Here is a 16,590-nt window from a genome sequence, read left to right on the forward strand (position 1 = left end):
TATGTACTAGTGGTCGAGGCACTATAAGAGAATAGAATGCTATGGAGTAACCCTTTGGATAATCACCGATGTTGATGAAGATTTGCTTCAAATAGCCATTCACGTCGGATTCTATCAACTCTGCCTCAGAATAGAATACTGAGAACAATCGGTTGGTTTGCCATATTCCCAGACATAATTTGCCTTTTACATCAAAGGGGGACTCGACACCGAATCCAACCAGTTGCTACATGGACAACCGAGAGCCCCAAATCCTTCATCTCAGCAATTCTTTTAGAGGTGGCAGCCACAACGTCAATAAATTAGGGTGACGAGTCACTCACTCACTCAATGCGATGGGTTTGGCGTTGACCAAGGAACTCTGGAAGCTTGGGGTATGGTTAGAATATAAAATCATTTTTATGCCATGTCTTCCAAGAGGTTTCGAAGGGGCAATCTAGTCATACTTGGTTGGCCCTCAATTGCACACCAACACTGCCCACCACTGTTGGCTTTTCCTTATCAGGGCAGGGAGAAAGAAAGAGCAAATAATGGAACGGGGGATTCCTAAGAAGGTCTCACACAAATGGGCAAATATGGTTGTGGAGTATATAATTAGGTTCAAATGGATCATCTCTATTTGTAATAACTTAAGAGATCCCTGAGGAAAGCAGATGCTAGGATCCCCAACTCATGAAGGAAATGTTGAAAAACTAGTACTTGATTAGCATCATGGCATGGGAAAGGATTCAGTATTGTCTGGAAGCTTCCATGAGATGATGTCTTTTTCTAGGAGTTTCATCGCCATTAGAATAGTCAAATCTTTTGCGTCAATGGTTGACTTCTCGAACTCGTGCAGGTTAGATTTGGGCATGCATGTGTGAGCTTAGGCGAAGGAATCTGGGCTAGAGCTCCACGAGGCTGGGTTGCAGAAGCGAAGGTGGAGTTTTTGCGGCAGTGGAAAGTAGACGAAGGATGAATGCTCAGGTTCACATAACCCTAAGGGGGTTGCGTCTTTGGTACTTATAACCCTAAATGTCGACAAGTGATATACAGAAGCTTAAGCGTCACGTGGCCATCGAGCACCAATTCGGTGTCTTCTGGCCAAGTTATGAACAGTGAACGACCAAGTCCCAGGACTTGGGGGCTAGACTTTAACCTAGATAACTCGGCTGACAGAAGTGATGACCCAAGAACAATAAACTAAATAGTTGTTGAGTAATTCTACGTAGGCATAGTCTGGTGTACCTGAGCTAGTGACTCCGCTAAGCCAGACTTGGGGGCTACATCCATAGGATGAACTAGAAGTGCATGCTCATAATTTTCAAAACTTTGATTTTATGTTGGTTACATCACTCAATCTTGAAATAGGTCAATAGAGTCTAACCTACCGAGTTGACAACCCTGCTATGTCGGACTTGGGTACCCTGGGTACGTTGATTCTAAATGTGCTAGATTGCGGGACCAACCTAGACTCGGTATTAGGAGAACTCACCCACGTCACGTTGAAGTATGTGTGTTCAAATAAGTAAGGAAGATTGTATGATTTGTAGGAGATTCAGATAGTATCTAACCAAATAGAAAAATCACTTATCTTATCCATCTAACGAAACAAACAATAGACATCCATATCCCCTCTCTGTCGGGGAAAAATATTATGTACCATCAATTATGTTGGTGCAATTGTTCAATCAAATGATCTTATGCAATCAAAATCAAACCCAATGGTGACTACCTAAAACATAATATTTATTTTATATTTAACTTATTTCACCTAAAATAATAATCATAGTTGAATTTAGATCGCTTGATTGCATAATTATGTCAGAATAATTGATTGCACGGGATATTATTGTCCTCGTCATCAAACTAAACACTTACGTAGAGCCGTTTAAAAGGCTAGATCGAGGCCCACGCAAAGAAGTCGCGCCCCACTCGATGACTACCGAAGCCCAAAGGCCTCCGCGGCGTCTCGGCTAGTCGCCTTTCCATTTTTACCCCCTTCTCTCTCCTCTCCGGCCGTTGCCGTTGCTCCGCGCCGCTCTCCTGTCAGTAGCCGCTGCCGCCGACGCTGCAAGTGTGAGTCTGTCGCCGCGGCCATGTTCGCCTGGATCCTCCGCGGCTGCCGCGACGAGTGCTCCGCCTCCGACCAGCTCAAGCAGGTTGTCCTCTCACCCCAAAATCTGTTTCTCCCCCTCGATTTCGAAAGAACCACGATGGAAAAAGAAGGTTGCCCCATCGCCCCTTGCCATTTGAGAGTCTTGGGGTAAAGGATGATCTCGTGTACGACGTTGCCAAGACGAATGAAGACGTGCGGAAACTGTGAGGTAGAGAAAATTGAGCAGTTCGTGTGATGTGTCGTTTTCGGACTAGGTGTGCCGGTGTGCTCCCCTTGGCTTACCTGCGTCTGTGTTGTTCACTTCCTGGATGGACTTCGTCAATATTTGTTGTTTTGTCAAATAAACTGCTAGTGGATCAATGTGTGGGTTTCCTTCTGCTACCTGGATCAATGAGTTTGATATGCAAGTTTTCGTAGCTCCGTGTTGGGGGAAACACCAGAAACTTTTTTGTTTTCTTCGGAAATGTTGTTTCACACCCTTCTACATTCTCTAACTAGGACAAATTGCATCATGCACTTGTAGTTGTGCTCACTGAAGTTAATGCAGTTTCATTTCTTTTATTTACTGTGCTGCTGAACCAACCAAAAACTCAAAACTTACTAAATTAAACTAAAAGAGTGTGATCTGATCTGGTTGACGTATTTCATTTCTCGATGCTGAATTGATCACTTGCAGCATGTGCTGGCTCTGCAGGCTCACGATGTCTTCAAGGCGAAAGAGGTGGTCCTGCAAAAGAAGATCTCTCAAGAGGTGGAACGGGCCAAGGAGTTCACAAAGTCGGGAAACAAGCAGGCAGCAATGCAGTGCCTGAAGAGGAAGAGGTACTACGAGAGTCAAATGAACCAAGTTGGAAGCGTTCAGCTGCGCATTAACACCAAGGAGAGAATGATCGCTGATCACACGGGCAACAAATAACACAAAGTGAGACCGCATCTCTGGAACCGTGTATCGAACACAGCTTTGTTCTGTTCAGATATGAAATCTTGTGAGAATGAGATGTCAACCATTGGTGTGTTCTTCGCCAAACAGCATATCACACTTAACATTAGTGTGCCTTTAACATAAGCATAAGATATTACATTTTGGACCAAACTTCTTGTTTCCTAGGCATGACCACTTATTTCCTAGCATACTGCAGTGTATAGTGTGAGCCATACGTGTTCTTCATCCACATTCTCACCGTATTCAACTGAATAGCAATTAGTAAGTCATTTATGTTTCAAGTTTTTTTGGCACTCTGCACAGAAGGGTTACAATATGGTATTTTCTTGAATTGAGATAGAGGCAGTGTATTCCTCTCTTTGCAGGCGTTCTGGAGCAGCAGAGTAAATCCATGAATCTTGATTAGTACAAGTTGAATCATGTTATTGTGCCTATAATTGGGGAGGAAGTTGAGCGTAATCACTATCTCTATCTAAGCACAACACTCTGCATCTGAAAGTTGTTGTGCTCCCTCCGTATTACCATGTGGCCTGGTCCTATTTTCTTTTTTGGACAAGTACATAACATAGTTTGTTTGTTTTTACAACAAGTACAACACAAAACTTGTTGCTTATGTGTTCATCATTTTTTTTTGTGTTTTATCTCTTGTTCAGTTGCCATTCATTAAAAGTTGGTTCTCTTTTGCAGAGTAAATGATGACAGTTTGTATATCTGAGCAGCTACGTTAACCTCTAAAACAGCAAGCCGGCAAGCCGACTCTATCATGTATTTTTAACATAGAGATAGCCTTGTCCTTTTCTTATCGTTCAGTAAACTACATTGTAAACACTGTCCTGCCATTTTGCTCCTGATTTTCCTGAACTTTCTGTTCTGCGTAATGACATTTGTGTGAATGTTTTCGACCTCGGATCGAATTTTCATTAGCTTTGCGCCCCGTGAAGACAAAACAGAGCCTTTTCTAGCCACAATGTCGTGCTGAATGGATTGTTCACTGCTCAAACCCAAGTTCATGATACCTGGAGCTGTTGGAGCGCGCTGCACAAAACGGGGAATAATTTGGAACATACTTCCCTTCTTTTTGGAGGAATGGACAGGCGTGTTAGCTTGTGGCACATAGTCGTCGGTGGTGGTAATAGAACACAATCTTTTTTGTTTAAAGAATCAATTTATTCTAAATGAGCTAACATATTATAAGTTCATTCCATAAATTTAGTGAAATAAACTTATTCCTTATATTATTACTAATTATTAGTCTATAAAAATGAAATGATAATAAATCAATTTATTCCTTTTTATAAATCAAAAAGTAGGTGAGAACATAATACACTACCTCGTTCCTTAAATTGAACATGCTATAAATAGTCCTTCACAATTTATTTAACCTCTTAATTAACTTTATTTCAAAAATAAATGAAAATATAGTCTTATCCTAATATGAGATTCCATCCTTAAATTTTAGGATAAAATTTTTTATTTCAAAAATAAATGAAAATATAGTCTTATCCTAATATGAGATTTCATCCTTAAATTTTAGGATAAAATTTAGAGCCCATTGATTAGCCCTAAATTGAAGAGAATTAGAGTGGACTAACATTAAATCTCTTGCTAGTCAAAATTGATAGAAGGATTTAATCCCCCTCAGTCACCTGTGCAACCTACCAATGCCTAATTGTAGTTGAATATCTAACACAATCGAGAGAACATGAATCCGTTGGTTGGTATAAAATCACAGCCAAAAATTGGAACGGATCTATATCATCTTAAAATTAAAAACGGCGAAGATTCACGTCACATCAATGGCAAATAGGGCACCTGCAGCGCCCATGGCCACGACCCTGCGAGCACCCCACCACACAAAACATCAAAACATGACAGAACGAAATGAAACTTGGAGAAAAACCCAGTGCCATAACCATAACAGCGCTATTTCTACCATGGGTCATCTACCAAAAAATACAACATAACGTCAAGGTTTGAACCTGTACATTCCCTACCAAAACACACACACGCGAGCAGTTTGACCAGAAGGCAAAATATCTGACTCGCTACACTGGACTACTGGAGGCATTATATGACAAATGTACAATGCTTCCTCGCTCTGGCGTCAAAATGTCTCAATCAAGGTATCAGCAGTTCCCATTGTAGGAGAGATTTGTAAGGGCTTAATTGAAACTACGCCAGTGGTTGTCGCCTCCTGCAATATCAGTGTAACAAATTAATACACAATAGAACACAATTCTGTACAACGACAAAGAGGGTTAATAACACGGTGACTCATGGTAGCTCTTGTACAAAGTAACATTTGGACGAAACATTAAGGGCATGTTTTGATTTGTGGCTAATTATGACACACTTTGCCTAAGGTTAGTCGTTCGAATTGAAGAACTAACCTTAGGCAGAAAAGTTAGACAAAGTGTGGCAAGTTATGCAGCGAACCAAACAGGCCCTAAGCTTTATAGTTGAACCTACAAAAGCTAGCTAAAAACTGTTCCCTCTTCCAAATTGTAAGTCATTCTGCTTTTCGAGATACATAACCTTTGATAAGCACCTAGATCTAGATTAGATTCATAGTAAAACGTTGTGTATCTAGAAAGCCAGAACAAACTGCAATTTGGAATGGAGAGAGTAGCTAACATTTTAATATGTTTAAAATTATACTTCGGTACAAGTAGACAACAATATCTCCAAGCAGATGCACAAAAAGCTAAAAAAAAATAGCATGATGATACATAACCGCACAACAAAACCTAGAGTGCACTGTATTTTATTACCTCTTTGGTCGGACACGGTCCTCTTCAAAATCCATTATTCCTACAGATTCAGAGAGGTAGTCGTCATGCCCTCGTATGTCGATGTCTGCCTGCTTAAATTGTTCAACTTCTGCCATCAAGTAAGAAACATGGTTCGGCAACACTATTTAATACAGTAGTTGCCATTATATGAACACTCAAAAAATAATTATATATCTAAACATGAGGCAGTAAGGCAGAAGTAGGAAAATGAAGAAAACAGAGCATAACTCATCACAAGCAGATGCAAATTTATTCCTAACAAATGCTTCAGTTTAATCTAGCTCACCTTAATTGATTTTTTGGCCTCTTCCACTCTGTCTTCAAATTCTTTCTGGTGCTTCTTGTTCACATCACTCATTGTGTCAGCCCATTTGATTTTCTCCTGAATTTGATGCAACAGGCTATCTGATGTTCCCAACCTGAACAATGTTGCATTTTCATCAGATCTTGTAACAATGTATTTTAATTTCCATGACTTTCAGCTCATATCGCACAAAAAAGTATGAGTAGCCATAATATATGGACAGATTGCTACAAAATAAATCAGCAAAGCAACTGAAATCACTACCATATGATCTTACTTGGAAAAGGAAGTTGATATTATCTATTTCCAGTTTAACAATAATACCATCATAACAGAAGAAACAATAAACATATATCAACTTGAAAGGAATAAAACTTAACATAAAACAATATTATACATTAATTTAGAGTGTTACTCAAACAGACCATGGCTTTTAGAGAACAATACGGTACACAAAGTTTTATCACATCATGATCTAGTCACGTAAAACAGGATTAAAAGCATCGACCCTTGATCCCGGACCCAGGTACACAGGGTCATTTTCAACCCTGCAGTGTAAAAACCTCTCACAAGTAGCCTGCCACATTCCTCGACCCAAGAACTTCGTGATGTGACTATAAACATGGTCATCATGAAGACACCAAGGGTACTAGGGTAGGGCAAATAATCAATAGAAAAATAAACATAACAGAAAAAGAAGTTGTCGTCTCATGGCAAACAAACCACAATATGACATCGTAACATTGTACATGAGAAATAAAATTAAATGGCAATTACCAAAACAAGCATTCACATTTTTAGAAGTGGAAAAGTTGTATTAGGCAAGCATGCACATTTACTATATGTAGAAAAATTCTTAAATAAGCATACAAACCAGTCAGATAAGATCTCTATCATGTTGTTTAGCTGATCAGGTGTAAGATCTCTTCCAGCTGCAAATTGTACCTAAAACGAATGCAGTATGCATATAAAAATATCATTGGACAGATAGATAATGAAGCTGCAGATACAGGCTGCAAGCATCTTACTTCAAAGCATCTTCTCAGCTGATCCAGTTTGCCTCTGACGATACCCTACATGAACATGCATAATATTATGGATATGACGCCAAAAATACTTTAGGCAACACTAGAAACTAAAGACCAATGTAAAACCACTAAAAATAAGAAGAAAAAATACTACCATTAGTGGTAAATGACGCATTTACGAGTCTCACAGGAATGGTTTATGCAAATATTAAGTATCTAATTTAAAGAGGATGTAACAACTCACTGAATACATGCACTCATTGATTAGAAAATCTTCGAGTTCTCTTACGTTGGAAACATCCAACTCTTGCATGAGCTGATCATATGGTAGTATCTGAAGAAAAAATTATAGTAAAAAAAGGAGTACATTAGAATTCTACAGGAAAAATATAGTATGGAATAGAAAGTAAAAGATTTTGCTACAAGAACGCTTCTCCCAATGTTAAACTAAGAATAATATAGTCCCTGTATTTCATAGATTTGGCGTACATATAAGGTTAATTTTTCAGCCTTTGGTTAACTGATTGACTAAAAAAAATAACACTTTCGCCCTTCAGAATTGGTTCCTACTAGGCTACTACACAGAAATATTTGCCATTAGAACTTCACAAAGATGGGTAGCTACCATTTACATGGCTGCAAGTGATAGCTACAAATAATCATAGTTTTGTGTCATTGGCATGCTACAGATGATTGCTCCAGGTATTAGACAAGTTCTGTCAGAATTCGTACCTTAGTTGACTCTGCCAGAGTTAGCACACTGAGTTGCTTTAGCTTTCGGACCTGATCAGGCAACAATGCTGGAAGGGATCCCGAATTATCTACACTTGCATAAAGATACATTAGCAAACAAAACAGTGTGCATATCTTGCTATACAGAAGTACCAATAAGTAAGCCAAACTTAGGCATTAACTACTAAATAATAAATAATATGCACACTGACAGCAACGGTAGATCAAACAAGCAGAAAAATCCAGAAATGACAAGTGGAGTGTACAGTAGAATATAAGCCCACAAAGCACAAATATGTCCATGCCTTATTTATATGAACAGTTAAATGAACATTCATAGTAGTTGGTAAAAAGGTGAATTCATCTCAATAGCTCAACCTCTGTTCGCTAGCATGACAGTTTGACATGTGATGTGTTCTCAGTTTGTTGACAAGAAATAAAACTTTAAATTTGAACCATCAGCAACATTCTCTAAAATGTATGATCTCAACAAAGAGATCCATCACCAACCCAATGGCCTCCATCAAGAGTCAAATTTCTGAGTTCACACTCAATATTCTTTAGACCAGAAACCCAATGGTCCAGCTTTTATTGAAAGCCACAGGTAGTTGCTGGGAGCTCTCAAAACATGAGATAATTGGAATACTGCCCACACCAACATGCGGTTTCATTAAAATACCCACCGAGCTCTCTAAAATGCCCGTGCCAACAGGGGTGCCTCCCTGTAATGCAAATGCCACTTCATAATAGTATATCTTATGTTCCTTATCCTTCACATAGACCAAAATACCCTTCTTATACAAAAGCTATCTAACCCCTTATTATATGTCTTTTTCTTTGGCAAAAACAAACTAACACACAGGCAATAATATTAAGACCCATGGAGAACCAACGTGTATATATGCATATCATTCTTCACCGACATAATAACCATATGATAAAGACCAATTCATCAATATAACACATAGAGGCTCAAAATAAATAAAATATGTATCTATTAGGTTTTGTTTACAAAAAAAGGCCTACAAGGAGGGGTAAGATAGCTTTTGTATAAAAAGGATATTTCGGTCTATGTAAAGAATAAAAAACATAAAATATCCTGTTATTAAAAGGTATAAGCATTATAGAGAGGTCCCTCTGTCGTCGTGGGCATTTTAGAGAGTTCAGCAGCTCGATGAACATTTTAAGTTTTAACGAAGCCACATGTTGGCATGAGGACTATTCCAATTATCTCTCAAAGACACAGACAAAACAGCACACCACAGAAAAGAACAGCAACGAACGCAAACCTGCAAAGGGCAACAATGTAAGGATTGCAAAGGCGCAGGCCACGATCTTACTCTTATAGTCCTTCAAGGTGCCATAGGCGAAGAGCCGGAGCAAGTCCAGTGAAGACGAGTACTGAGTGCCAGCGAGCTGTGCCGGGAAACAAACAAACAAACAAACAAACACGCGTCAGATCGAGCAGCACACCACCTATTCGACGCGAGAACAAACGGATAATGAAACCCTAATCCTAGTCCGGCAATGGGTCCCGGTGTAACAAAGCAAGCCACCGAAGGGCGGGGTGCGTACCATGGAGAGGGCCGGGAGGGCGAGGAGCTCGGAGAAGGCGAAGAGGGCCGGGTGGGAGGTGGCCTCGAGCACCAGAGCGGCGAGCTGCTGCGCGGACGAAAGAGCCACCGCCTGAGAGGAGAACTGCGCGATCAGCTCCGCTTGCCGCCGCTCCGCGTCCATGGCCATCTCCCGGCGACGAGTTGGGGGCGCTAGGGTTAGGGTTTGGACTTTGGAGACGGTGCCTCCTGGGGTTCGTGCGTCCTTTCGCTATTTGACCTCCACTCCTTCGGTCTATTAGAAGCAGCAAGATTAAAAGTATATTTGGCATTTAGAACCCACGATAAGTTCACAGGAGTACTTGTTTAGTTATTCCAATTCTATATAGATTATAGTGTATAAAATGTACTGAGATATATTTTAATTTATTATAGATTTAACTCGACTCAATATCAACTAATTCACATGGATTAATAGTAAAATGAGGGTTTATTCGTTTTGTTGCTAATCCATGTAGATTGAGTGATATTGAATCGATTTAAATTCATAGCAAGTCAAAATCTATTTCGATCTCGTCTAATTAAGAGGTGACAATGGGCTCTAAATTTTACATTATAATATTTAAGGGTTTCTTCAAGTTTCAGTATTGCGTTGCAGTTTGCTCAGGCATGCAAGGAAAGTAGTGTGTTATGTGCATTTATTTATATACAAGAATTTTTGATATTATGCTATTGTAACTTCGACGGGTTCGATGATTAGACTAGTGATCTCCTCCAGTCAGCTGTCTGTGGTAGGTTTATTTATGTTGGCTACGTTTATATTATGTGCACTTTGATCTATATTATGTAAATGGCTCTATTTTGTAATATTATTACATACTCTTTATTAATATCTGAAGCATTGTGCTATGATGAGTCATTTATGTAATCACTATATACGTGAGTTCTGATCCTGGCACGTATATGGTTCGCATTCGGTTTATCTTCCAAAACTGGATGTGACAGTTATGTACATATTTGTATACAAAACTATGTGCACATTTGATCAAGCGTGATTCAATACAAAAAAATTTGGATGCATTTATGAAGATACTAGGCTTAGATACATCACATTGTACCAGGTTATATCTCAGTTGTATCTTGTACCTAGAGAACCACAAAGTTGTATCTAGGTTGTACATGCCCTTAAAGTGTGTCTTTTGAATCCTTAAGCGTTGTTTGGGTATCAGTTAGGTCCAAATAGGTTGTGATTTTACCATACAGCCTAAAACTGACATATAGACCCCACATGTCATCCTAAAACTCCAGTCGCAATTGTTTTCCTGATTATCGCGTGATGTAAATAGATCCCCTATCAAGGGTTCTAAGTACTTAATGATCGATGGAGATTGAAATCCCACATATATCTCCACTTTCCTGTGTGGTGTGATATCCTGGCTCCTAGGATGGGATGTCCTGGCCCAAGGCTTAATAGAATTAATAGTGTAATCATACCAACAAGGTGCATCTTCTTTTTCGGAAGTCTATCTCGAAAGAACCTCCAAGTTAAGCGTGCTTGGCTTGGAGCAATTTGGGATGAGTGACCGACCGGGAAGTTTTCTCGGGTGCGCATGAGTGAGGATAAAGTGCGCACAAAAGACTCGTGTTGGTCTGTGGGGACAATATATGATCCTAGAGAGCTGACAGGAGTAAGTACCGCCGGTCCAGGGATTGGACGGTGTGTTACATGTGGGCTCATGGCTGTTCTTTGAGGTGGTGAGATTGAGATATATACACAACATTCAAATTTACGCAAATGGAAAACACCTGGAGGATTTATACGTACCATTTGTATTGGGAAAGTAGTATGATATGCAATAGGTTGAAGTTGGATAAAGTCAACAGCGTGCAGAACTGCATGACTCCAACACGACGAAGGCAATTTGCAATTCATTAACATTGCGATGAGTTTAATCTTCTTCGTTAGTGACTGAGTCAAATCATTATGGGTATGAACATATGGTACTGAGTGCTGAACTTGAATACTCGATGACATATAATAATCATTGAATGTCTAAGATGTAAATTCAACAGCATTATCCATTTGAATTATTTGAATCCGATATTCAGGAAAATTTGCCTTCAATTTGATAATTCGAGACATTATCTTAACAAATGCATGGTTGCGTGTTGATAGTAAACATACATGTGACCATCAAGTAGATGCGTCAATCAATACCATGAAGTACATAAATGGCCCAGAAGTTGGTGTAATTGGCTCACAAATACCTTCTTGAGTTTTTTTACGAAATTTTAGCGGTTCAGCTTTAATTTTGAAATGTGATGGTCTCAAAATCATTTTCCCAGTTGCACATGCAGTGCAAATAAAGTCCTTCGATTTGGAAAATTCAGTTGTGTGCATATATAGAATGGATCAACATTTTGGGAAATCACATTACATGCAACATGTGCAATGGACTTAATGTATGTATAGTATAACCTAGACGTGAGTGATGGAATTTTCTCGCATATGTGTTTGTTATATTTGTTCGGCTTAGTCAAAAAGAGAAACTCTTCTTGATTTTCTAGGAGTTTTAATATGGATCCCATTGTGCCGAATTTCTCTGAAACTTAGGAGGGTACGAATGGAATCAGGATACAACAATGCATCCTCGATAACAATTTCAATACCCATGGGGAGGGTAATAGTTGCTCGTCCAAAGCCAACTAGCACCGCATCGCGTCCAGCCATGGTCAAAACTTTTCCATCTCTTTTTTTAAGAGTCTGAAAATGTATGATCTCGCTAAGTATAGAGTTTGTGGTACAATTGTCCACAAGGCATAATTTATCCTCCGTCGAGTTGACATCATGATGCATCTATAAATAAGGAAAATTCTAAATAATAATTTGTGATGCAACTTGGTACTATAAAAACATTTTATTCAACATCACATTATAGAAACAACTTTACAATGATAGTATGGTGACTCAATCTGATGAGTTCGCACAACTCACATAACCCAACAGAGGTTTGTAGAGTATCATACATCTCATGACATGAGTTTATACATCTCTACTTTATTACAACAACAATAAAATGACAGCATAGGACATTTGCACAAGCCAAATTGATCATAGATCAAATCTCCAAGTACGGGAGATTATGTCAAATCTCCATATGGATCCTTCGACACATACTCAATGATCATGTCATCTGTTTCATCGTCTTGTGAACGATAAACTTGTTGTCACCAACAGTGAGGTTCTCTCCAGCAACAGTGTTCTGAGGTTCAGTAGAAGTTAGCGAAAAAACTTCCAACCTCAGGTGTTGCTTCAGCAAGATTGAAATGAGCCTCAAATCTTGGCTTGTGAGACTTCCTTCTTGAGGGACTGTTGATATAAAAGAACAAGATGCTTATGGCAAGTACAACCCCTAGCAAAATGGCCCTCACTACCACATTTGTCACAAACTTTATTGCCCTTAGGTGGTGGAGGTTTGCCTTTACCCTTTCCTTTTCCTCTATTATGGAATTTGCGCTTGTTGAATTTGCGAGGTCCATTGGAATTCTTGAAAATTTTCTTGAATCCATTTCTTATTACTAGACTTATGAACATTGAAGTAAACCTCAGGCAGTGGAGCAGAACTCGGAGGGCGCTGCTGGGCATTCTTTAAAAGAAGCTCATGATGTTTTTCTGCATGAGTCAATGTATGCATAAGCTGAGAATATTTCTAGAAATTATTAGAATGATATTGCTGGTGCAATATCCTATCCTCTGGAAGCATGGTAGATATAGTTCCCTCTATCTTATCTGACTCTGAGGGCTCTTTCTCACAAAACTTCAACTTAGAGCGAATACTATGAAGAGCATGATTGTATTCTGCAACAAATTTGAAATCTTGCAGACGAAGGTCATTCCACTCATGATTGGTCGAAGGCCATATGAGTTCCTTTTGCTGTTCATATCGCTCTTTAAGAGCTTTCCATAAGTTACGTGGACATCTTTCCATAATGTACTCTTGCTTGAGATCTTTATGGATGCAGAGCCTCAAAAGGAAAAGAGCAGTGTTCTTTTTAACATCATTAACTAGGCTGGCACTAGTGTTTGGTGCTGCAATAGCATCAGTAATTCCATGAATAGTAAAAGTTATTTCAATGTCTGAAGCCCAAGTTGGGTAACTGTGCCCATCAAGAGCGAGTTACGTTCCTCGAACTCTTTAGTTGTCATGTCCCTACAGTCATGACCACGGACTTCCATTAATTTACTGTCTAGATTAAGAGTCACAATGGTGATGTTGTAAGCTCAAATGCAAAAAAAACTTAAATTACATATGATACGTGTTTCATGAAGGTCTCAAACTTTCCAATTGAATGAATATTTTGAGTATTAGTGAGTAATATATAGATAATCCACAAACTAACGAGGTATATCTCCTACTAGTGGATAAGTAACTTGTTGCCTAAAACACGGTCTCTGGGCTGGTAAGTTCATGTATGAACAAACCGCAACCAATGCTTAGATCTCCACTACACATGCTCAACTAATTGTCAAAATAATATTCAAGAACTTCATCACTACAAGAATAATGACAATCCCCATCAGGTACATTAATCCCTATCGATTTGTTGCAAGACGACGACAATTAATTAATTATCGTCGGTCGGCTGACTAGGCCGACGGGAATTATTAATCTCCGTCGGCGTCTAGACCAAGCCAACGAGAGTTGTTAGTGGTGGGGGCGCCCGAGCGTTTAAAATTCTTATCCCCGTCGGCCCTAGAACCAAGCCGACGGGAGTTATTAATCCCCGTTGGCCTTTTGACCAAGCCGACGGGGATTAAGGTTATATGGCCGAGCCCCCGCACGCGCGGGCTCATTTTCCTCTAGTGCCGCCCACGCATTGCTCGCTCCCCGACGCCGCCTGCCGTCGCCGCCCCCAGCCGCCCGCCCTAGCCCGCCCACCGCGCCGCCGCCCCCAGTCCGCCTGCCCGCCACGCCGTCGGTCGCCCCCAGCCGTCGTGCCCAACCGGCTCCGCCCCAGCCACCTGCACCAGCCCGCCGCCCACGCTCGCCGCGTTGTCGCCCACAAATGCCACGCCACCGTCCGAACCAAACGCCGCCGTCCCGAGCTCGCCGCCGTCCCCATCACTCCGTCGTCCATCGGTGCCACGACGCGCCGATCAACCAACGCTACCGAGGGGCTCGCCGTCCGGTCTGCATTCGAATCGTCAAGGTATAAGTTAATGAATATATTTAGGCATTTTATTTTCGTCAGTTTTTATGGCCGACGGGAGTTAACTGTAATGCGATTACAATTTATTTAATATTGTTATTTGTTAGTATGATTTGACCTAATATGATTTGATGTATGATATTTGTTATTTCTAACTTGATTTTGTAAATATGATATGGTGTATTTGATATTATTATTTAATGAATTTGATGTTATGTAAGTATTAATCAATTTGATAGATTTGATGTTATAGGTAATGAATTTGATGTTCTGCAATTATAATTTAATTTGATGGATTGGATGTTGCAAATATTGATAATTGATGAATATCATGTTAATGTGATGAAGGTGATGTTATGCATATATATAGTTTTATTACTTACCTATAGATATGTGTGACGTGTAGAAATATGAATGTCTCACACGCACTCCTTACTCGTACACACAGCCGCAATAATGGGTGATAGACGTGATTGGATGTATGAAGGTTTCAAGAAGGGTGGGTGTCACACAAGTGAATAGTTTGTCAAGATGCAGATGTTTCTAAACCATGCAGCTGCTTTGTCACGAATAGATAATATTAGGTGTCCATGCAATAAATGTAGAAATATGACGAGTCACACCAATAGGTAAGCTCTAACTTATGAAATTACATGGTTAACACTAAATTAATTATACAGTAATCACAATTTTTGAATCACTTATAGATATGTACTCTTCGACGGATTCATTGACTCGTCGTCGGTGAGATCTCAGAGGACGGGTTCGTTTTCCTGTAGCTCGTGCTCTCGTCGACCGAACGAGCAGGAGTTGGAGATTATGAGGATGCGTGAGAAGATGAGACAACAACGAGAATTTATGGAGGCTTGCAATGCACATAACCAAGCGATATATCAAGTGAGTATACATAATCCGAACTCTAAATTATTATATTTCAATACAACATATTCAATAATAACACATGTTTAACAGTTAATGCAGCAACAGGGCATGACACCAAATATTCCACTGTCACCACAATGGGGCTAGTTTGCATCCACACCAGCTCCGCCACCACAGTTCAACACCCCTCCGACACATATACCTGCACCTGGAGATATGGTACGTTTGATAACTCTCGATGAATTTATACACTTGTATACTTGTTGGTATTTGCATTTAACGTTTGATATTTGCATTAGAAATGTTAATATTTGCTAACTTGCATAGGTTACGTCCGAAACGGGTGGTAGTGGGTCTGATCCCACAGCAGGATCTGGATTTGTTGACTCCCTCTTCGCGTTCCCTCTTCCTGGTGGCGACAGCGGTCAAAGCTCTAACCACCCAAGTGGTGATTATCTCTAAATATGGTGTTATGTCGTATTTGTTTCTTAACTCGTGCACGCTATATTATTCGTGGACTAAACACTTTAGCTTATCTCGTTGTTCTTATTTGAAATGTTTGTGTAAACTATGCTGGTGATGTTAGGTTTGTGAAGTGTGAATTGATTATCAATGTATGTGTTTGTAATGTGTATGTTCTGTGTGATTATATATATGTTATGTGTGCAATTATGCAGAAATAGTGACCTAATTTGGTGCTGGTTTTGCAGCAGTATAGGTTAATTCCCGTCAGCTATGGTCAAACCGACGGTGATTAACAATTAATGTGTGTCGGCCCATTAACTCCCGTCGGCCACGGCCGTCGGCCCGCCGTGGCCGACGGGAGTTAATGGGCCGACGGGCAATATTTGTTAAGTTCTGTCGGTCGGCCGCGGCCGACGGGAATTAGGGTTAATTTCCGTCGGCTTGAAAGTGGTCGACGGAGATTACTTATTCCCGTCAGCGTCCGACGGGAATAATCTTATCCCCGACATCTGATGCTTGTCGGCTAAGAACCGACGGGAATAAGCCCTAAATCGACAGGAACTAATTCCCGTCGGTTTAGGG

The 16,590-nt window shown here is 40.1% G+C and overlaps 2 protein-coding genes across 9 annotated transcripts; one reads left to right on the forward strand and one right to left on the reverse strand.

The window, feature by feature from the left end:
- Nucleotides 1–1,908: 1,908 nt before the first annotated feature.
- Nucleotides 1,909–3,945, forward strand: LOC100286308 (uncharacterized). Of its 2 annotated transcripts, none has more exons than XM_020540599.3 (3): nt 1,909–2,141; nt 2,775–3,020; nt 3,729–3,945. In XM_020540599.3, exons 1-2 carry the CDS (start codon nt 2,079–2,081, stop codon nt 3,012–3,014), a joined length of 303 nt encoding a protein of 100 aa, XP_020396188.1. In that variant the 5' UTR covers nt 1,909–2,078; the 3' UTR covers nt 3,015–3,020; nt 3,729–3,945.
- An 833-nt stretch (nt 3,946–4,778) lies between these two features.
- LOC100284717 (COP9 signalosome complex subunit 7) lies at nt 4,779–9,806 on the reverse strand. Of its 7 annotated transcripts, none has more exons than XM_008653294.2 (9): nt 9,473–9,798; nt 9,238–9,313; nt 7,898–7,986; nt 7,455–7,499; nt 7,166–7,210; nt 7,012–7,082; nt 6,120–6,252; nt 5,813–5,901; nt 4,779–5,235 (listed from the first exon to the last, which is right to left on the reverse strand). In XM_008653294.2, the coding sequence occupies exons 1-9, from the start codon at nt 9,638–9,640 to the stop codon at nt 5,214–5,216; spliced, it is 738 nt and encodes a 245-aa protein (XP_008651516.1). In that variant the 5' UTR covers nt 9,641–9,798; the 3' UTR covers nt 4,779–5,213. The 7 variants fall into 7 exon arrangements, with proteins under 7 accessions (XP_008651516.1, XP_035816510.1, XP_035816511.1 ...); XM_035960617.1 differs by having other exon boundaries at nt 5,813–5,904; XM_035960618.1 differs by having other exon boundaries at nt 5,813–5,921.
- Nucleotides 9,807–16,590: the final 6,784 nt, after the last annotated feature.

Source organism: Zea mays, chromosome 7, assembly GCF_902167145.1.
Source record: "Zea mays cultivar B73 chromosome 7, Zm-B73-REFERENCE-NAM-5.0, whole genome shotgun sequence".
Lineage (NCBI taxonomy): Eukaryota > Viridiplantae > Streptophyta > Magnoliopsida > Poales > Poaceae > Zea > Zea mays.